At 46.8% G+C, this 22,223-nt stretch overlaps 1 protein-coding gene across 13 annotated transcripts in view; it reads left to right on the top strand.

Moving 5' to 3' along the window:
• PKNOX2 (PBX/knotted 1 homeobox 2) overlaps window positions 1-22,223 on the top strand; it is a 253,941-nt gene that overhangs the window by 195,441 nt on the left and 36,277 nt on the right. For all 13 annotated transcript variants that reach the window (XM_003365280.5, XM_001505076.6, XM_005611680.4 and 10 more), the window contains one exon: window positions 12,270-12,441. In XM_003365280.5, the coding sequence (XP_003365328.2) occupies window positions 12,270-12,441 (172 nt within the window). The remainder of the gene's footprint in view (window positions 1-12,269; window positions 12,442-22,223) is intronic.

The raw sequence follows: 22,223 nt of genomic DNA on the forward strand, positions 1-22,223 counted from the left end.
ACTCACAATTGAATGATTGTGTTAACATTATTTCTGTTCCCCACCCCCTACCCCAGATCGTTAACTCCATGAGGGCAGGGTCCATGTTTTTTATTTGTTGCTTTATTCCCAGTGCCTTACACAATACCTTAGAGTCAGCAGCTTGGACGAAGTCTATACCAAATCAGTGCTTGTTGAATGGATTCATCAAATAGGCTAGGCAGTACCCCATAAATACATCGTGGTTCTAGGCTGTTGTGCTGGCAAACTGGCTCTTGGGGGTGAGGGGAGGGGAGAGCCCTGATCTGTAGCATTTGTCGATTTCCATGGTGTAAATGCTCCCACTGTGGCTTGTTTCCAGTCACCAGTGTGATGCCGCTGAACAGAGTTGAGAAGAGATGCATGCACTTGTCTCTTGCCAACCTAAACTACAAACCCCACCCTGGTAGCTGAGCTATAGGTACACAGTCTCTATTTTTAAACAGGTCAGCCTGTCTTATAAATGACTGGAATGGTTTTACTCATACTGTTAGCCATGACTCTGCATTCCTTGGTCCTCACTGGCCTGTCTGGTCTACTCCTGGGTTCTAAATTTGAAGTCTTTTCAATGAATTAATACTTAGAACAGTGCCTGGCACAGATAAGTGCTTTATGAGCGTTGCAATTGTGATTTTCACCTTAACCCCAAGGTAATGAATTTTCTCCTTGCTAGATTGTACCCAGCACTATCTATCTTTTTCCATCTGCTTGAGCCCTTGCCTCAACTTCCTCATCTTCTCCAAGTCAATTCCATGACTTTCTGGTTTATCCATTAGTGCACTCTTTCCTAGAAGCTCCAGGAACCCTGTCTCAAACTAGTCTTCTGCCTCCTCTGTAGTTTCTCAGCTTTCAGAATCTTGAACCTTTCATATAGAATCTTGACCTTTTCAAATCTTGACCATTTCTAGTTCTTCACATCAGTCTCATCTCTGCATAAACCATAAACTCAGAGCTTCTACCTGTGTGTAACCTACCCCTAGAGGGTTCTTGCTGAAGTCCAGTTCTGGTTCAATAAAAGCAATATACATTTCTAAAGGCTTGTTTATATTACACTGTTATATTACACTTAGCCATCCAGACTAAGTTCCTCTAGAATCCCCACCCATTTGGGGAAAGATCAGACCAGGGCAATCGGCAGTGTTCAGATGGCTCCCTGGAGACCATCCTTCTAAAGGTCACTGAGGTTCTGGGCTTGATCCTGATAGTCCTATAGTGAAAGGTGCAAATGCAGTAGACGGCCGTGCTGGGCAGCAGGACGAGCTCTAGAAATAGACTTGGTGAAAGCTGGCTTTGTCACCTTCGGCAAGTTAATCTCTCTGAGCCTGTTTTCTCAACTGTAAAAAAGAAAATAGTCATAACTAGACTGAAATTAGATAATGTATGATAATACCTGACACACAGATCAGTGTTTGCTGCATGGGGTGGGGTGGGGTGAGGGTTCTAAATGGAGGGGCTAGCGTGTGTCCCCTTGGCTGGTTCAGGATGTGAGGTGGTCTGGTGCCTTCAGGGAGGTGGAATTCAGGGCTAGGAACGTGACCTTTAGACTTAGATTGCTTGGGTTTATATTCTGGCTCTACCACCAGACACCAAACCTTTCTGGGCCTCAGTTTCCTCATCTGTGAAATAGGCCTAAAAACAGTGCTATCTCTTCATCAGGATTCTCGTGAGGATTAAATGAGATGATGTACATGTAGTGCTTGGAAAACAGTCTGGCACATGGTGAGCACTCTGTAGGTGTCAGTTGCGCTTAGATGTTGGGGGAATGCAAGCAGGGCTTGGTCAGGCTGGAAGGTGGGTGCTGAGAGGTGATGCAGCCAGAGGCAAGACTGGAGGGGGCTTCCGCTGAGTGGTCTTCACACTGCAATTCAATGGAATATTCACTGAGCTCTGCTATGTGTGAAGCATCATGTTAAGTTCCAGGAGGGGTTCTGAATAAAGAAGAATTGGTCCAGTGAGTGGGAGAAAGACATAGAAAGCAGCTAGAATATAAACTTGGCACATAGTATGAGCTCAAAAAAGTATTTGTGGAATTGACTGCAAGGCTCTGGCCCACAGCGCAGTGTGGGAAAGTTGTACTACTTCTCCCAAGGGAGGCAAATCCCCAGGGAAAAGATGACCAAGCTGCCTTTCCTGGGGTTGGACTGGTCGATGGGGCAGGAGGCACCCCTAGGTTTGGGGCTGGACAGAGGGGCTGGGTCCTGTAGTAACTGTCCTCTTTAGCAGCTGCCTTGCCGGGACCCCGGGAACTGGCACTTTCTAATGAAGTGTCTTTGAGGGAACTCTTCCACCTTGTGACCAAAGGGTGTCCTGGCTCCAGAAAGTTGACCCTAGGGCTTAACCCTGTGCCTTCCCTGGCGCTGTGCTTGGTTATTCTGGAACGTGCTGGGTGAGGTGGCCTGAGAATGGTATGGGAGACGTTCAGCTACTCCCAGCAGAAAGTCAGGGCCAGAGGCTTCATGCCAGGGCTTGTGGACTAGGTGCTGCGAGCAGATGTTCCAGGCTGCCTTCTGGGCTGGGCTTTATGGGCTGGGAGCTCCAGCAGACACTCTCTGCTTTTGGAAGCAGCGGGATTCACTGGCATCAGAGAGAACATCTCGGCTGTTGACTATAGTCAGAGGAGTGATCCTGCTGGAGCCACAATCTGACAGTAAAACCATGCTTAGCTCTCCCCAGCACTGTTCCCTGCAGGCATCTGAAGGCCCCCTGCCCCAAGCCCAGCCTCTGCACATGCTGCTGGCAAGCACAGAGGCTGCAGCTCTGGCCCAGGGAGCAGGTATGTGCAGAGGCAGTGGGTCCCACTGCTTCCACAGCTCACAGCCTGGCCTAGGCAGAGCTGAGCAGTCCAGGTACCCCGCCAAGACAAGGCACACAGATAAGAGATCCAGGAGCCTGGAATCCCAATGACTTTTACCCTCACAAGGTTATGTTAGGATTAAAGGAGATAACCAATGCTAACAGCTGACAGTGCTTAGCACATAGAAGGCTCACAGTGAATGGTGGCTACATTTGTGAGTAGTTACTCTGACAAGTACCAAACTGGATCTGTCTCCCTTACTAGAGAGAAGACAACCAGCAATTGGGCCTCCCACTAGTGCAAATGGGGTGGGTGGAGTGGGAGGAGAGCCAGTAAGCTGGCGCTTTGAGGGTTCCTGTGGCCAAGGATTTCTCACCAGGGCTGGACTAAGCCAGTCTTGCCCTTCTTTCAAGATTTTCCCCAGAACTGGTCCACTTTGTAGTCAAGTGGAAAGACGTAAGACTGAGACTTCAGTCTCAGTTGTGAATCTACCATTGGGCAAATCATTTAACCTCTTTAGATAAGTTTTCCTACCCCACAGCGGAGGCATCAAATGAGAAAATATAAAAACATTGAAATCGTCTCCCAACACACAGAAGTATTATTGTGAGAGAAGCTTCTTTGGAAACTCATTTGATAAGACAGAGATTCTCATGTGCTGAAACCGTCTTGAGGCTCAAAAGATAAACATGGCAGCTCACTGTTGTGACCTCAGGACACAGATGACTCAAGGACAGGAGAGAGAAAAAAGAAGGAGGATAAAGTGATTTCAATAATGGTTCAAAAATATTACATGGGAGAGAGAGAAGAGCACAAAATTTGGAGTTTTGATATCCAGGTTTGTCTCAACTCAGTTACTTATTAGCTTGATATAATTATTTAATCAGTAAAATGGGAATAATAAGAATATTGGGTGTTTAATGCAATAAGCATATGGAGAAGCACTTTGTAACTTATGAAGTGCCACCAAATGTGTGCATGTGTTTAGTCACTGCGAGTCACCAAGACAAAATGGATAGAACTCCCCTTCCATCACTGCCCCCAAAGTACTTCCCCAAGGGGGACTGACTGAATCTCTGGAGAGTTGGATAAAGTTCTGACTGCCGCTCACTAGCTGCCTAACCCCCGGAAAGACACTTCTCTTTTCTGTGGCTGAGTTTTCTCTCCTTCAATGAAGGAGCTGGACGTGAGATCCTGCCCGGTCTCAAGTTTTGGATTCTTTGTATTCTTGCCCTTGCAGACTAGCCTTAACCTTCATTTTACTGAGATTTTCATTTTTATTGAAAAAAGAAATGTGCTGGGAAGGAGATGTGAGTGCGTATGTGTGTGTGTGAAGGGACAGGGACAGAGTGGACTGTGGCCTGCGCTCGGCCCCACACTTGCCAGGAATGGACCTGTCCACCCACCTGGGGGAGGAGCTGGTTGGAGCCCAGGAACCCTAGCAGATGTAATTCTAATTTAGCAACAAGAAGAAGTCCTCTCCAAGGCAACCCAGGCGAACACACCGCCCACTGGGCAGGACTAAAAATACACCCGCATGGTTTCAGCGTCACACCTGAGGTAAAAATACATCCAACCAGGAGCTGCCGGCTTGTTCTCCCCCACCCCGCTCTGCTCTCTCCATCTGGTGCCTTCAAGGGGAGGAGAAGTGGAGGGCTGGGCAAGCACCTCCTCCACACTCGCTCCCCTCCCTCTAGGACCCTGGAAGCCCCCACCCCACACACACCCCAGCAGAGCCCAAAGAAGGTCCTTTTGTAGCAACTATGGCTAGAAGCTGCCAGATGGCAGTATCGGATGCAAAGACTGCAGTAGGAATGGATTCTGAGCCCAAAAGAACTTCAGGGTTGTGTCTCAGAACCTTCCTTCCCATAGTCAGTGCTTAATTAATTCATTCAATTGTTCCCATTCATTCATTCACCAAATATTTATTGATCCTCTGCTGTGTGCCAGGCACTGTGCTTGACCCTTGGGAATTCAAAAAGAGATGAGATGAGATCGTGGACCAGAGGAGCTCACTATGGAGTGAGGAAGACAATCTGTGCACAAACAACTATAGTTGGTAGAATTTAATAAGTGTCATAAGGGAAATAAAAATAAATTCTTACTGGCAGTGCTTTTTTCGGTTAAAAAAATGAGATTCTAAGTTCTGATAAATTGTACGTTGCCTCTCCTCCTCCTCCTCTTTCTGTGCCTCTATTTGAATTGGCATGTGGACTTGTTTTCCCTGCCAAATGAGTCAGTGGAGATGGGAATATAAATGTATTGGAGCGGATGGTGTCAATGTTGCTCTGAATAAAAAAGGTGCCTCACACCATTCCAGGGAAATGGAGCAAGCACTAACTGATAGCTTACTAACTGCCAGAGGCTCTACATGTTTCTTCAGTTAATCCTTACAATAACCGGCGTGGTAGGAAGTGTTATCCCTGTTCTATAAAAGAGGAAACTGAGGCTCGGAGAAACTCAGTAGCTTGCTCCAAAGTCATACAGTTGTCTGACTCTGAAGTCTATGCTTGTTTCAGACCACCCAGCTTCGCACCCTAAATTGTGAGTGAGGTCAAGGTAGAAACCCCAAAGCATTTCCTATGATGGCTCAGAGCAAGCAATGGTTTCTCTTGCTGGAGAGACCCATCAGGGGAGCCTCTGTCGAAGGCAGGACATTTTGGCTGGATTCTGAAGGTTGTTAGAAGGGACAGGTAGAGACATAGAGACAGGCCGTTCAGGTGGAAGGAACAGGAGTGCAGGAAGTCTGATTCGCCTGAGCTAGTAAAGGGGGTAGTGATGATACAAGGGACCAGGGTCCACCTGCTGTCCCTCCAACCACCACGTTCTCTGCGGAGTCTGCCGAGGAGAAATACCAAAAAGAAAGCTGAGGCCATACCCGGAAGCACCTGGGTGTTCATCTGAGGATGCTGATGTTACTGCGCCAGCATCCAGGGGACATTTCCCTATCATTCTCAGAATGAGTACTTGTAATGGGCCTTCTGGCCCTGAATAGATGCCCAGGAAAGGGACAGCAGCCTGTCCTGGAAGGTAGCTCTGGGGTTTGTCTCTGATTCTGTGATCCCAGTGACCTCTGACCTGGGGTATTAGAAATAAAGGGTCAAATGCTAGCCCCTGGGCCGAGTTTCCAGGGTGGTGGGCCTTTGGCAACTTGACACCTCCATTGTGTGTGTCGGTGGAGACTAGGTTGGGAAATCTGAGGACCAGCCTGGTAGCTACTTCCCCTCTCCCTGCCCGGTCACCCCACCTCACCAGCCAACAGACTAATGTCTTCTGCAGCAGTCTGACCCTGACCAGGCCTCTGGTCCCTCTGGCTCATCACTGAGAATCTCTACCCAGAAATTTTGCTCTCCTACCATACATTCCACCCCTGGACCATCCATCCTCATCTCAGCTAGGAAGGGCCTGGAGGCTCTGACTCTGACCCTCCATCCCCATTGGAGGAAGCAGCCAGGGCTCAGGGAGGGGGCGAGTGTGGACACTGGGTCTCCTCTGCTCACTCCCCCTGGCAGGGTGAGTCTGGGCTGTGAGGTGAGGTCCAGGACAGGCCTGGGGGCTCCAAGGTCAGTCACAGGGAAAGGAGGTGGACAGCCAGGCAAGCTGCCACACACTTGGCTGGACCCATAATTGAGGTCTGCAGTCCTGGCCAAGGTCACAAGGGAAGGGATGGCTGAGAGGCTTAGAAGTGACGGAGTGGCATGACTGTGAATCACAAGGTTTATCACCCAGAAAGAGCACTCAACACTAATGTCTCCCCCTGCGTGTGACCATCCTTGCCCCCCCAAGTCTGTGGCGCTCTGTTCTGTCGGCATATCTATTCTGTCTCTGTCTCTCTTGTTCTATGCATCTTAGCCTCTCTGAAGCTCTATATTCTTGCATTCTTTCTTTTCCCTGTCTCTGCTTCTCTGTTTCTGATCCTTTATGCAGGAAGAAATGTTTAAAAAATTTTTTTTAAAACCCAGATTGTCCGAGGAGGAAGGAAGTGAAGCAGAAAAGGGTCCGCTTGTCTTTTCTTGAGTCCTGTTAACAGAAGGAAATGAGCTTCAGCCTTACAGGGGAACTTTAAGTTAGATATGACCATAAGAATTACCAAGGAAGTTGTGGTCTCCATCCCAGGAGCGCTCTGGAAATGTCAGGAAAACCTCAGGCCAACTTACGTTAAGAATATCTGTCATGAGGTTGGGAGGAATAAAATGGCCTGTGCTGAAGCTCGCTTGCCCAGGGATGCTCTCAGAAGCCTCACCAGAAGGGGGTTGGGGCTTTGCCCTGAATTAAAACTGGGGCTTGAGTGAGGGGTGTCAGCCTCTCTGCTGCAAGACAGAGTGACCTTCACCTCTGCAAAGGGCTTAAGCCGAAGTCCTGCCCAGTGAATTTGGGTGCTGTAAAAAACACGAAGGCAGAAATGTCAGAAGTAATTAAACCAAACGATGGCTTAAACCCCTGTAGAAATCAACACATCCGGTTTAATCACCTTCTTAAGCTAGCGCGAGACTGCAATTCAGTGGAGAGGGGCTCTTTATTTCTTTGGATCGTTAACAGGAACTGCATATCTTGAGCTTGATTTTGGTTCAGATGCTCATGGGGAGAGGTGATGAGGGTTGGGGTGGGGGTAGGAACTCAGAAAAGAAAAAAAATAATAATAAAACGTTATTTGAGATCATCTCTTCTTCTTCTCTCCTGGAGCCACGCATCTCTCCCCAGCTCCTGGGTCTGTCTGCACTCACGGCGGCGAAGGCTCCCACCCTCCCAGCACCCAGGCAGAGGCACAGTGCTGAATGTGCTAAATTAGGCCATTAGAGAAATTCATTTCTCTTTATTAGTCTGTGTCAAATCCTTTTTATTAGTGGCTGGAAACGACCTCTCTTCTGCAGTAAAATGTCATGCCAGTTCACTCCTTTTATTTGTTCTGCACTGACGAGGCTCAAACTCTCACTGAATTAGTGCAGTGAGATTTATTTCCTCCAAATTTTGAACGGCTTAAGAGAGATTGGGGTGGTGGGGGGTCAGGCGGAGGCGACACAGGGGAAGAAGAGCAGAGAAAGACCAGCGAGGGGGAAGGTGAGCCTTATGGAGGTCAAATGTCCTCGCTCTTTGGAAGTAAAGTCTAAGGGCCATCTTTCATATCTTGTCCATCATTGTCTGGGCACTGGGGACCAAGTTCCCACATTCCTGCTTCCAGCCTCTGAAGGGTATTGGTCCACATGGGAGACATCTGGACAGTGGGAAGAGGAACACCTTAAACCCATCTTAGTTGGACAAACTGAAGCTCAGGGAAGGCCAAGAATAGCCCAACCAATACCACAACCTAACTGGAAATCCTTCTTCCCATCTCATGCCTGGCTCAGCCAGGGCCATTCATGTCCCAGGTGCTGAGATGCCCAGCTCTCATGGTCCCTGTCTGTTCACCCCACCCCACCCTCCACAAGCCTGCAGCAGAGGCTGCTGGAAAGAACTCCCTGAGGGTGGCTTCCAGCTTCATGTCCAGCCTCATGGGGTGATGTTGGAGGGTAGCATAGAACTATAGGTCAACCCTTAGCAGATGTAGGCTGGGCAGCTGCGGAAGGGGCTGGGAAGCGGGCTGGGAACAACCTTAGAGAAGCCCATCTATGACTGCAGCCATGCACCCAGCTGAGTCATTGGAAAATTGAGCCTGTTTCTCAGGGTGTGGTGCAGAGCATCTCAGTGGTCCCTACGCTTGAGGTAGCCAGGAGCAGTCTGGGTGTATCGAGGGGTCCAGGAGGACAGAGCATGGGAGCCACAGGCAGCCCCAGACCCTGGCTATGGTTCATATGTAAAGTCATGGGTAAGCTCAGATGCCATCTGAGCTCCTGGTATCAGGGATCCAGGGATTGGGGTGAGTGGGACCAAAGACAGGAGCCAGGGAAGGGTGGGGTGTGAGAAGGGACGGTTTGGGAGCTGATAGTGTGGCTATCAGCTGCAGGTGGGGAGGGGCTGGAGTGATGCAGCCGTGAAGCCTGCTCTGTGCTCCATGGGCCCTTGGTTCATTTGAGGAGGGAGAATGGAAAGTGTGTTTCCTTCTTCTGAGAGACAGAAGCCATAGAAATCACCCCTAGATATGCCCCCCGACACACACACACACACACACACACACACACACACACACCCCATTCTGGAAAGATCTGACACCTGGAAGTGAGAGGTTTATAAAAAGGATCCATGCTATGGCTCTACATGGAAGGTGTAGATTGTTCCCAGTGTACGTGACAATGCCTCCACCTACCTCACCCCCGCCCAGGAAAGCCCACCCCTGTCTGAGTCGTCTGATCTGGCTCCTGCTTACCTCTTCAACCTGGTCTCCCCTCCTGCCTGCCTCAGTCCAGCCATGCTCCTCTGGATTTTGTTCCAGAAACATGCCAAGCTCATTCCTATCTCAAGTGCTTTGCTTTTTCTCCTGCTTGGAACACCCCTCCCTCAGATCTTTGCATGACTGCCTCCTTATCATTGGAGGCTTCACTTAAATCTCACCTCTCAGAGAGGCCCTCCCTGACTACTTTCCTCCCTGCAGGGGCAGAGACAGAGGCAGAGGAGACCACCCTCCTTTCCCTACCCCAACTCTAGTGCTAATAGCTGGGAGACTCCATCACGGCCAGATCCCTCTTCCCCACCCCACATGCCACACATGCTGTGTACACAGAACACACAATCCTCGCACACAAATCGCGTACTAATAATACATAGCACATGCACACACACTGCATACAATATGGGGCTATGCACCCTGGATTCACAGCAACAAAGTCTGTACCCCAATTCCGTAGACACAACCTGTACGTGCATACGTACTGCATAGATACACCATGTGTGCACACGCAATAAAAACACACAGCACTCACAATTGCTCTCATTGACAGCCTACATTTAACCCAGGTGCACATGCATGCACGTGCACACACACACACAGACCATCCCCTCTCCATTCAGCAGCTGCCCATCCTCCCTCCAACCAGTGGGAAAGGAACCATAGTGACCGGCGGCTGCGCGGGGTTGGGGCGGGGGCCGCGCCCCCACCACCTGGCACGATGCTGCGGATTATTAGTTCCTGGTAATTTAGTGCCCTTGTACAGAGTCGATTTGTGCCTTTCATTCCTAATTGATCTAGTGGCTGTTTAAATGGCAGCAGGCATCTGTTGAGAGTAGGAAGGTTCATAAGGCGCAATAATTCATAACACCGTCTGGAATTTGCCTTTCATGTCCCTCAGCTAAACCACTGCAGGGCTCTGCTTAAATTACAGCCACTGAGGCTTTCTTTGGTATTCCACTCAGGGCCTGGAGAATCTTGCATTAAACTGGGATCAGGTTAGATTAGACTATAATATGCTGCGGTATTAGTGGCTGCAAATGAAGACTTAGACTGGAGTTTAACCCTTCACCTGGTTTTCTCTTTGTCTTCAATGGGATGGCTAAGCAAACCCATTGTTTTCTCCACCAGCTTCCTGTGGCAGCTGAATAGCTCTTCTAGCAATTTGGGGCTGCAGATGGGCTACCCTCAGATATTGACCTTTTTTTTCCCCTCTAGACTGAACCCAGCCTGCAGCCTTGGGGCCCCCCTGTTTATGCATCGGCTTCCAAAACAAGGGTCAGGGAGACAGTGTCCAGAGGCAGGCTCTGCCAAGCCAAGCAGCTCATCTGAAGCAGGAATCTATGCCCCCTAATCTCCCGCTGCCCCTGAGCCTGAGTCGAGTGACCAGTAGGCATGGGTCTGAGTGTGGATGAGACTAAGCATTTCTGTGTTTTTTTGCCTAGAATCCCTGAAGGGGACAGGCTCCTCCCATCTACCTACAAACACTGTGTAGGCTGAGTGTTCAGTTCTTCTCTCGGTGTGTTTAATCATGGTGTGCTGGAGGGGAAAGCATGATCTATTTTCCTTTTCAAGACTTATTGTGCTTTTCAGAATGGTAGCCACCAGTCACATCATGGTTATTTAAATTAGAAGTAGTTAAAATTAAATAAAATTTAAAATTCAGTGTCCTAGACACAACAGTCATGTTTTAAATGTTCATTGGCGTCATGTCGTTAGTGGCTACCATATTGGACGCAGAGATTGTAGACCATTTCCATCATTGCAGAAAGTCCTATTGGAAGTACTGGCCAGAACTTTCCCTTTGGCGGAGGCCTGGGGGCCAGGCCCAGCATGCATACTTCCTCCTCTTCTAGCAAGCAGGGCTTACCAATAAGAAAGGAGCTAGACTTCCTAGTCCCAGGGGACTGAAGCAAGAGACCGGAGAGGGACGTACAGAGGCTTTTTTGGAACCACAGTCGGGGGGAATGGGGCTTCAGACCCAGTGTCAACAACCCACGCACACACATTCACACATGCTGCGGAGAGATAAGAATGATAGGCACTTATGTCTGCAAATTGGCACACATACAACACATCTATATATTCAACAAATATTTATTGGGATCCATATACCTCTGCTAAATGCTGGACAGACAGGGATGAACAAGGTGGGCTGGACTCCTGCCCTCCTGTAGCTCACAGTCTAGGGAGGAAGGCAGATGATGAAGCAAACTACTCAGGGAGCCGTCAGCATAGGTGGGGGGCAGGCAGTCAAGGAATCTTCTCAGAGTTGGTGATGGCTAAGCTGAGCCCCACAGACCCAGTCAGGTAAGCACTTCACCTGAAATATATACATCAGAGACCCACACCCACACGCTCACACTCACAGACTCTTCATTCGCGGATTCATTGTCAGTCACTGAATATTTATTAAGCCCAGCCATGAGCATTCAGGGCAAGGTTCTAAGGATACAATGATCATTAAGACAGGGACAGTCTTGGAGGACAACAGTGAACAAATAACGATGCAAATAATCATTTAATTACAGTTGTGCTAAGGGTGTGATGATGGAAGAGTACAGGGAGATGTTACACATGTAATTGGGGCATCTGACCTAAACTGAGTCAGCTGACAGATGTAGGACAGGTGGAGCCATCTGCCCACCATGTGTGGATGATTTGGTCTCACACCTATTCCCCTGCATACACTCGCAAACACACAGGTTCTGCCCTCAGCTGGCTTCAGGCAGACAAGAATCAGTCTGTGACCAACCACTAATGTTCGTGTCCAAGACTTTTCTGGATATTTCCCACATTTTCTTCTTAGATTGGCCTTAAGCCAGAAATGGACACCTAACACCTACTTCTTTGAAGGGTTATACCCATCATCCCTCATCAAATGTTCTTGCAGCTTATCTGGTCAAAGAGAAAAGGCACCAAGTGGGGAGGAACAGAGCCTTCTGAGGCCCCAGGAACCGGGAGACTGGATCAACTGTGCCAAGGCATGAAATTCTGCCATCTAGGCTGACCGTGGAAACTGGGGACGTTCTCAAGGAGTGGGACCTTGGGAGAAGAAGTGATGGGAATGTGGGAAAGGGACCCGCCAGCCGCCGGTCTCCATGTGTGCGCATGTGTGAGCTCTTCATGTCCCCGCAGGCACCCTCTTTTCCCGCTCCTGACGCTGCTGTTTGAGAAATGTGAACAGGCCACCCAGGGCTCTGAGTGCATCACCTCCGCCAGCTTTGATGTGGACATCGAGAACTTTGTCCACCAGCAGGAGCAGGAGCACAAACCCTTCTTCAGCGATGACCCAGAACTGGACAATCTGGTAAAGACCCTCCAACCCCACCCTGGCTAGGGTCCTCCTACCCTCTGATCCCCTCCAAATGCCCTAGAAATGACCTTTTCATTCATTCATTCAACAAAACATTTTTCGTGCCCACAGTGGGGCAGACACTAGATACACGATTCCAGCACCTGAGAGCCATTTCTAAGTCCCTTAAACCAAGAGTCGCATACACAGGTTTTGCTGCCAAAGCTCTCCTCTTCTCTGCCCACTGCAGTGCCAGCATCTTACTCCCCACCCTCTTTCAGGGCAGACAGGGGGAACAGAGGGTCATAGAAGCTGGAACATCTTGAGGTAGCTGTTCTGAGCGCTGGAGTCCTGGCATGTTAGTAAATCGGTCTTGGGCTGCCCAGAGAGGAGCTGGTGGCTGGTATGCCACAGTGTGGAGGATGCAGGTGACAGGCGTATTCAAGCACATCAATAGTTAGAAAGACCTGGAGACACGGTTATGTTGAGAAGAGGACCAGCAGATGTCCTGCCTATTGAGGACACAGTAGATTAGGCTCCCAAACCTAGCTTATCATCCAGATCATCACTACAGTTGTTAAAAAAATACATATCCCTGGGCCCCACCACCTGGAAATTTTGATTCAGGAGGTTGGGTGGGGTCTCTGAATCTCCATTTTTAAAAGTTTCCCAGGTACTTGCAATCATCAATAAGGTTTGGTAACCAGCAGATTGGATGACATCTGAAATTCTCATCCAGCTCTGGGAATTCTGCTGAGAGAGCAGAAGGGAGGCTGCTCTGTTCTTTCATCATGATAAATAGTCATCCTGGAATTATTAACCATAATTCTTGATTTTTCTGTGGGTGGATTACCCAGATTATACACACTGAATTTGGAAGCTGCAAAACTCTACTCCACAAATTGATTGATTGTAGTGCTGACCTCTTGCATCCAGAATTTAGCAGGTACCTGCTCCCAAAAGGGAAAGAGAATTAGAAAAGCAAATGTGGCTCCAAAAAGGAAGATAGAAAACATACACACACTCGCATGCACACACACATATACAAACAACACACATGCATATACACACATACACCTACACACAGAGCACCTGCAGAATAGATTTAAATGACTTCGGTATTATTCTGTGTTGTGAATTATCCACCCCACTGCTTCTCTCAGGAGTTGAATATGATACTCTATAGAGTCCAGAAGAGCTACCAGGAGAGCCCAGCCTGGCCTGGAAATTTGTGAAGTGTTAAGATGGGGCCAGCATTTAGAGAGAGGGAGCAGTCCTGGGCCAGAGAATAAGCACTTGTCACCGTCAAGAGAGTAAGCGCAGGATCTGAGAGCCCCAGATCCACCTCTGCTCATCCCTGGCTCTCCCTCTTCCCTGCTGGGATCCAGCAGCCACTTCCCAAGTCCCTGGAAAGCCTTCCCGTGCAGGGTCTACAACTGGCTGTGTAGTAAGTACAGCCTGGCTGCCCTGCCCTGCTGTATGGCTGATCGGAAGCTCAGAGCTGCAGTTGTGAAGCAGGTCTTTAGACCCACAGCAGCCATGGAGCCAGGAGATGAGCAACTGTTTCTCCTGGAGCTGGAACAGACCTGGGGGGTCAGGGCCCGCTTTCCTCACTTGACACAAAACAAATTGAGCCTAAGTTGGTAGGAAATACCTAAAATCAGACTGAGTAATGTGAATGAATTTAAACCTTCTCAAGAGATAGGAGCCCTGGGGAAACAAACCTCACATACCTTGCCCACCACCACTTGCCAGGTGAGCTGTGGAAGAGTCACGGAGGACAGCCTCCTAGTGGAGGCCTCCTAGTCTAGGACAGCCTGCAAAATACCAAAAAGTGGCCAGATGCGTGCTTTCCCCTTGCCAGCACTCCCCAGGTCTCTCTAGGTTCTGTTCACTCAAAGAATCAGATTTCTTGACTCAACACAACAAACCTTGGTTGTGTCTGTGAGGCGCCATGCCTGACCAAGGGATGTGGATGTTGCAGAGGCTGCCCCAGGGGCCCCAGACCTCTGGTGGTCCCTGGTCTTCTATCTCAGATGACTGGGCTTGGAATGGTCCAGTTGGCAGAGCGATCCTTGGACAGCCCATCCACTCACGTGAACCTATTTATCTAGAGTAGTTAGCCACAGTCAATGACCAGTTGACAGATCAATTATTTAAATGGATACAGTTGAAGGAGCACTTAGAGCTGAAGGACCAGAGCCTAGCTTCACTGCTTCCTATCTGTGTGACTTTGGCGACCTAACTCCTTTGAAACTCGGTCTCCTCATCTGTAGATCTAATACACCTATCTCATGTGACTGTAATAAAAAAATTAATGAGATGGCTTGTGGAACTAAATGGCCTTTAAAACTGCGTGGCATCTGGAAGGTTAACCTCAAATGCAGTATCACTAAGGCAAGGCATTCCCGCTTCCCAGCCTCACTGCCTGCCATCAAAGAGACTGTGTGGCTGGGACCCTGAAACTTTATTTGGGGAGTCAAGCAGTGCCCTTTGCCATCCCACTTGTAGTCCTGTGACGGGAGGGGGGAGATGAAGAGGCCAGCCACAGGAGCCATCATTAGAACAAGAATCATGTAGCCAGCACAGCTGAGATGCACATAATTAGAAATTAGAAAAAGGTCAGATCGCGTCATTATCAGCTCAATCAGCTGCCGAGTGCCACAGCCAGTTAATTTGGCATCTGTATTTTTTACAACCCCGCACACGTAGCCCAACGGACTGTAACTCTTTATCCGGACAGATATACTGCGCAGCGGAGCAGGGACATAAAATGAGAGACCCCAAGCAAATGAGCTGAGATAATTGAGAGATTTATTTTTTATATATATGTGTGTCAGGGCGGCTTTCCTTTGCCCTTGAATATTGACTTTCACAGATGGGATTGTTAGGAGGACACTGGGGTCCCCCAAAACTTTGTCCCGCCCTGGGCCCTGGTGCCTTGCTGTGATCCTGCTTTCTCCGAAGCCCAGCATGCCCGTGGGCCCCAGCCCCGCCAGGCCCACCGCTTGGACGCGAATCCTCCCACCTCCAGCTGGCCGCACCCCTCTCCTCCAAGCCACTTGTGCTTGGAGCTTCCCCTGCTCCCAACAGTCTCCCAGACAAGTTCCCGTGGGAAGGGCCGAGTAAGATCTCCCAGAGCTGCCCAAAGATCAAAGAGGCCCCTAGATTGTAGGTTTCTGAGGGAACTTCCCTCCCCTGGGCAGCCAGTGGCTCCCATAGCACCCATGTGAGATGAGTAACTTAGAACCACAGAATCATAGGGGAAAACACAACTGAGAGCGACGCAAGCCCAACCCACCCCCTCCCCATTTTACAGATGGGAACACTAGAGTCCAGAGAAGGGGAATGACTTGTCAGAACCAGAACCCAGGTCTGTTGGCTCCTGATCTCTGCTCCTTCCACTGTATCACTCTACCTCCCTTCTTCCTGGGGTAGTCAAGTCCTCGTGTACAGAGAGCACCACCAACGTCACTCCTCCTGGTGCCCTCACTCTCTGACCCTCTCTACTCCCTGTCTCAGTGCTGTGAGGGTGGCCTGCCACCTTCATGATGGCTACACTGGAAAATCCCTGGTCAGTTCCCCTGGGGACACCCGCCACTCCAATTCCCACACTACCCAGGGCTCACCAGGGTCCCCTGCTTGGGCCTAGCAGCCTCGGACTGGCAGTTGGTAAAGTCTGTAAAATTTGCAAGTTCCCCAAACCCCTTTGAAAGGTAAAAGCTTTTTTTTTATAAAATCTGATTTACGGGCCCCCAGTGTGGGGCCGAGGTTTTATATATTATGCAAGATTTCAAACCGAGGCTGTAAAACGTACGGTTTCAGTTTCATGCATGGAATTTTTTTATGTGTAAATTTTTTAACATTTATGGGGCACGTTTTAATGAGACTCTGGTGTGGCTCGAGGGACAGATTATGGCTGCCTGACCACAAAGCCGGCTCCAAAATGGGGCCCCCAGGCCCCTGGGCTCACTCTGAAGAGGCAGGACCAGAGGCCAGAGGCTCTGACTAAGGAGGCACAGGAATGAGCCAGGCCAGAGCTCCGGGCCCACGGAGCCCTCAGGTAGCCCCATTCAGAGTCATTCATTTCAGCCTCAGTCTGGGCTCTTTCCACCTAGATTGGAGCAGACAATCCTACAGACACCAGGAAAGGGAGGGGAAATAGAATAATCAAAGCTAGTAATAATCAACATTTGTAGACCACTTAGGTGCCATGTGCCCTTCTAAACACTTTACGTTTATCTTTTTATTTAATTCTCTTTTCAAATCCTCAATTGAAGATAAGGAGATTGAGACACACAGCCAGCATGTGGCAGGGGCGTGACTCACACACAGTTCTCCAGCCCGGTGCCCACGCTCTTCACAGTTACGCTGCCCTATAGCTCATCTTTTATGAGTTTTCTATGTACCAGGTCTTGTTTTTAGTTCTTTTCTAGCTGCATCTCATTTAATCCTCAATACAACTCTGAGCCAGTCATTATTATCCCATTTTACAGATGAGGAAAGTAAAGTGCAGAGATTATGTAAATTGTCCAGAATTTCCCAGTAAGTGGGAGACCCAAGACTCAACCTCCAAAACCCATTGTTCTCCAGCATCCTACTCTGCTATTTAATTCTCATGATAACCCTGTGAAGTAGTTATTATTATCCCCGTTTTACAGAGGAAGAAATCAAGGACTAATTACCCTATAGCCAATAAGTTACAGAGCTGGGAGTTGCACCAAGTGGGTCTAACTCCCAAAACCCCCTCTTTCCTCTGAACCGCACTGCTTCTCCAAATTCTAAGGACATTGGAGGGAAAGCGCCACATATTGACTTGAGTGATTTAACTTGTCATGCGTGATGGCATCCATAAAATGATCTTTCATTCCCCCAATTGCCTGGCGGTTCTCTGGTCCCTGGTCTTCACCTTTCTTCCATGTCCCATTCCCTGTTCCGGTGACCCTGCGCTTCCAACTGGTCAGGCCGAGGTGGTCTGGTCTGGAAACACTCCTGATTAGATTTTGGCTTTGGCTGCCCTAATAACCCACAGGAAGCATCTGAGCACTTTAAGGAATGCGTGTTTATAAACTCCTTCATCTTCGAGTGAGGGAGAGTAGTTCCAGCTTCCCAACTTGCAGAAGGAGAGAGTGAAAGGAATCTGCCCTCCAGGGCGAGGATGCCTCCCTAATTGCTGCATGGAATTGAGCTGTTTACCTAATCTCCGAGCCTCAATCTCCTCATCTCTGGGAGAGGAATAATATTGCCTGTGTGTCCCCCTGGTTATGAGACTCAAATAAGATAATGGAGAGAAAGGCATTTTGCAAATTGTAAAGTGCTATGTACATAAATGTTTTGAAAGGCGAGGATTTATTACTTTCTAGTGAAGAGGCCACAATCCTACAAGAAAGGCCACTTTTCAGGAAGAACTTGATGGTGGAGGGAGGGGCACGTTGGCATAGAGAATTAACATTTATTGAATAGCTACTGTGTGCCTTGACCATTTGTGTACATTATCTTATTCAGTTTTCACAGCCACTCTACAGTGTAGGTATTATAATTATCCTAAATTTTACAGATAAAGTTAAACCACTTGTTCAAAATACCCAGGCAGGAAATAATCGATTCGGGACATCACGCCACGTAACTTCATGGAAAATGAGAAGCCCGGGTCCCGTGTATGTCCCTGGGATTTTCAGGGCAAGTGTACAGTGGTGTGAGATAAAATGTAAGGTTGCCTCTTATAGTGCTTTTTGAAGGCTACTTCTTAGAAGAAGAGGGCTGGCTATTTTGATAGAGAAGGAAAGAAGACAAGCTGAAAGATGGAGCAAAACTTGCGGAAAGGAATTAAGGACACATTCGTCATGTTTGATGACGATATTAAATTAAATGGAATTGTTATTACTCTAGAAGATCTGGAATAACTTTTTATATGACATTGATCACTTAGGAAAATAATCTAATAAATCAGAGTTTTATTCTGATTTAGAGGCAAAAACCCAAAATTGCAGACACATAGGATAAAGGATAATTTACTAAACATAAATATAGAAGAAAAAACTGGGAATGATTATTTTTCCAATAGCAGAATATGGAATAGCAATAGAAAAGCCAAAAAGATATTGGAAATTATTAAAAGAGGTTAAAAAAATGTATATGCATTTGGTCCCCTGTGGTTTATAAAGCGCTTTCACATTATTATCTCCCTTAGACCTTATCAAATCTTGTGAGTTAGGGATGTTCAGTATCCCCACTTTACAAATAAGGAAACTGAGGCTCAGAGAAGTCTTGAAACTGACCCAATATCACCCAATTTGTAAACAGTAGGCCTAGACACAAATCCAGCTTGTCCGACAGTGAACCCCACAAGCTTTCTGCCTATGCCAGGCAGCTGCCCCACATTAACACATTGCCCATCTTTTTCTCTAATGTCGAATAGGTCCTACATATTCATTGCCTCCGAATACCATTATGATTTACTCTACCTTCTTAAATCTTTAAACCAAGTCTATTATCCCATAAAAAAGTAATCCTTCAACTGTGCTTTATTAGACCAAAAGGTAGGCCCACTTTTGGCCACTGTGCACCGATCTAGTTTAAACTTATTGTGTGTGTATTTCATCTAAGCAAAGCTATTCTGGGTGGATTTTACTTTTTATTTTGTTTTGCTTATTTGTATTTTCTGATTCTTTTTTGTCGTAAGTGTTTGTTGGCTACGTTTTTAAAATAAATGAATAGTTATGTGTACTTCTCTCTGTGTGTGAATGTGTGTGTGTATGACTTCAGGAAAAGATGTAAAAATAAATGAGTAAATAAATTGTTGATTAAACATGAAGATTACTCCAGTAAAAGAAAGCTCAGAGAAAGAAGAAAGGAAGGAAGGGAGAAAAGGGAAAAAGAAGGATTGAGAGATGAGAAACCAGAGCAGCCAAATGAGGGAACATTACCAGGGAGGGTTCTGGAAATCCTAAACTTTAATGTGCCCAAAGCTATTTGGTTTTCATGGAACCCCATACTTCCGGTCACTGAGCCACTTTCTTTCTAAACCACGAACCCTTTAAACTGCCATTTCTCTTCTATATAAAGCCTGAGAGCCTGTATGGAGCATGAAGCAACACAGGTAACCTGGCTTCACGTCTTAGTTCTGTCACTCACCAGCTGTGTGACTTTAAGCAAGTAAAAATTTCTCCAAACTTCATTTCTTCAACTGTAAAATATGGGTAATAATAGTACCTACTTGCAGAAGTGATGTGTGGAATAGATAAGATAAGGCATACAATAGGTTTAACACAGTGCCTGAGACATAGAAAGAATAAGAAATATTTGAGTATTAATCAATTGATTATCAATCAATCAATGAGTGTTTATTAAACCCTTATACTGTGCTAATTACTCTGAGAGACATAAACCAAGATCTCCATGGCTAAAGTCAAGTAGAAAATTTAGGCAAGAGCAAATATTTGCTCATTACCTAACTCCATTTTTGGGTCCAAATAATCCATACTAGATCACTGTTCTCCTCTCTGCCTGGGACAGCACAGTCTCCATCAGTCTCAGCCCCAAGGAGGGAGCGCTCCCTTAGGACAAGCCCCTGTGACTGAGCCCTGCGTGAGGACACATAATTGTTGGTTTCTGTCTTTGAGTGACACTTAGTCTAATTCAGTACTCCAAGAGCCCTTAATTAGTTGAGTACAATTCCTGCCCATCAGACAATCCAAATGCCAACCCAGGGATTCCTCAGTTTCTTCCCACTTGAAATGCCAATGAAGCTCAGAGAGGGGTGCGGCACTGGCTTCCAGCCACACAGCTCCACTCACACCTGACAGTCAAAATTCTCTGGGAGCCGCAGAGTGTCAGGTGTAAGTGGAGCAGCATAGCTGGAAGTTAGTGCCCCTCATACACTGCTGGTGGGAATGTAAATTGGTGCAGCCACTATGGAAAACAGTATGGAGATTCCTCAAAAAATTAAGAATAGAACCACCATATGGTCTATCTATTCCACTATTTATCCAAAGAATGCGAAAACGCTAATTCGAAAAGATATGTGCATCCTCGTGTTCCTTGCAGCATTATTCACAATGGCCAAGACTTAGAAACAACCTAAGCACCCATCAGTGATGAATGGATAAAGGAGATATGGTATATATACACAGAGGAATATTACTCAGCTATAAAAAAAATGAAATCTTGCCATTTGTGACAACATGGATGGACCTTGAGGGTGTTATGCTAAGTGAAATAAGTCAGATGGAGAACGACAAATACCACATGATTTCATTCCTATGTGGAAGATTAAAAAAACACATAGATACAGAGAACAAGTTGGTGGTTACCAGAGGAGAAGTGGAGCTGGAGGGCAAAAGGGGTTAAGGGGGACATTTGTACAGTAACAGGTAGAAACTAGACTTTTGATGGTGAATGCAATATAGTGGATACAGAAGTTGAATTATAATGACGTACCCCTGAAACCTATATAATATTATAAACCAATTTTACCTCAAAAAAAATTCTCTGGGAGAGATTCCCTAGGTGTCAAAATGCAAGCCAAAAGCTGGACTACACAGGGACTCCTGTGTATTGCTCATGTCAATATAAATGGGTCTCAAAAGGCAAGCCCCTACCCTTTTTTTCACTTTTTATTTTAATATAATTGTAGATTCACATGCAGTTGTAAGAACAAGTGCAGAGAGGTGCTGATTCCTTCCTTGCATAACTATAGCACAATTTCACAACCAGGAAATTGAGATACAATCCACCAAACTTATTCAGACTTCACCAGTTTTACATGCACGTGTGTGTGCGTGTTTAGCTCTATGCAATTTTAGTACATGTAGATTCATGTAAACACTATAGTAGTCAAGATACAGAACAATTCTTCCCTCCCTCCCTACCCCACCGCCTGGCAACCACTAATCTGTTCTCCATCTCTATAATTTTGTCATTTTAAGGATGTTATATAAATGGCATCATACAATATGTAATATTTTGAGATTGGCTTTTCTTTCTCAGCATAATTCTCTTGAAATCCATCCAAGATTTGTTGAGTGTATCAATAGTTTGTTTCTTTTTCTTGCTGAGTACTAGTCCACGATCTAGATATACCACAGTTTCTTTATCCATTCATCTGTTAAGTATATTTTGGTGGTTTCTAGTTTTTTGCTATTGGAAATAAGGTTGCTTTGAATATTTGCATATAGGTTTTGTGTAAACACACGTTTTTATTTCTCTGGGATAAATGCCCAAGAGTGCAATTTCCGAGTTGTATGGTAAGTATATATTTAGTTTTGTTAGAAACTGTTATACTGTTATCCAAAGTGGCTATTTTACATACCCACCAGCAAAGTATGGGTGATCCAGGGTCCAGTTCCTAACCAGCCTTTGGTGTTATCACTATTTTTTTATTTTAACCATTCTGATAGGTGTGTAGTGATATCTCATTGTGGTTTTGATTTGCATTTCCCTGATGGCTGATGACATTGAATGTCATTTCATGAGCTTATTTGCCTCTGTGTATCCTTTTCAGTGAAATGTCAGATGTTGTCTTTGCCTGTGTTCTAATTCGATTGCTTGTTATTTTGTTTTGTTTTGAGAGCTCTTTATATATTCTAGATATAAGGCCTCTGTGAGGTATGTGGTTTGCAAGTATTTTCTCCCAGTCTGTAGTTTGTCTTTTCATCTCCTTCACAGAGTCTTTTGAAGAGCAAATATTTTTAATTTTGATGAGGTCCAACTGTTCTGGGTCATGCTTTTCCTGTTCTGGGTCATGCTTTTTGTGTCAAGTCTAAGACCTCTTTGTCTAGTTCTAGGTCCTGGTGATT

The sequence above is a fragment of the Equus caballus genome, chromosome 7, assembly GCF_041296265.1.
Source record: "Equus caballus isolate H_3958 breed thoroughbred chromosome 7, TB-T2T, whole genome shotgun sequence".
Lineage (NCBI taxonomy): Eukaryota > Metazoa > Chordata > Mammalia > Perissodactyla > Equidae > Equus > Equus caballus.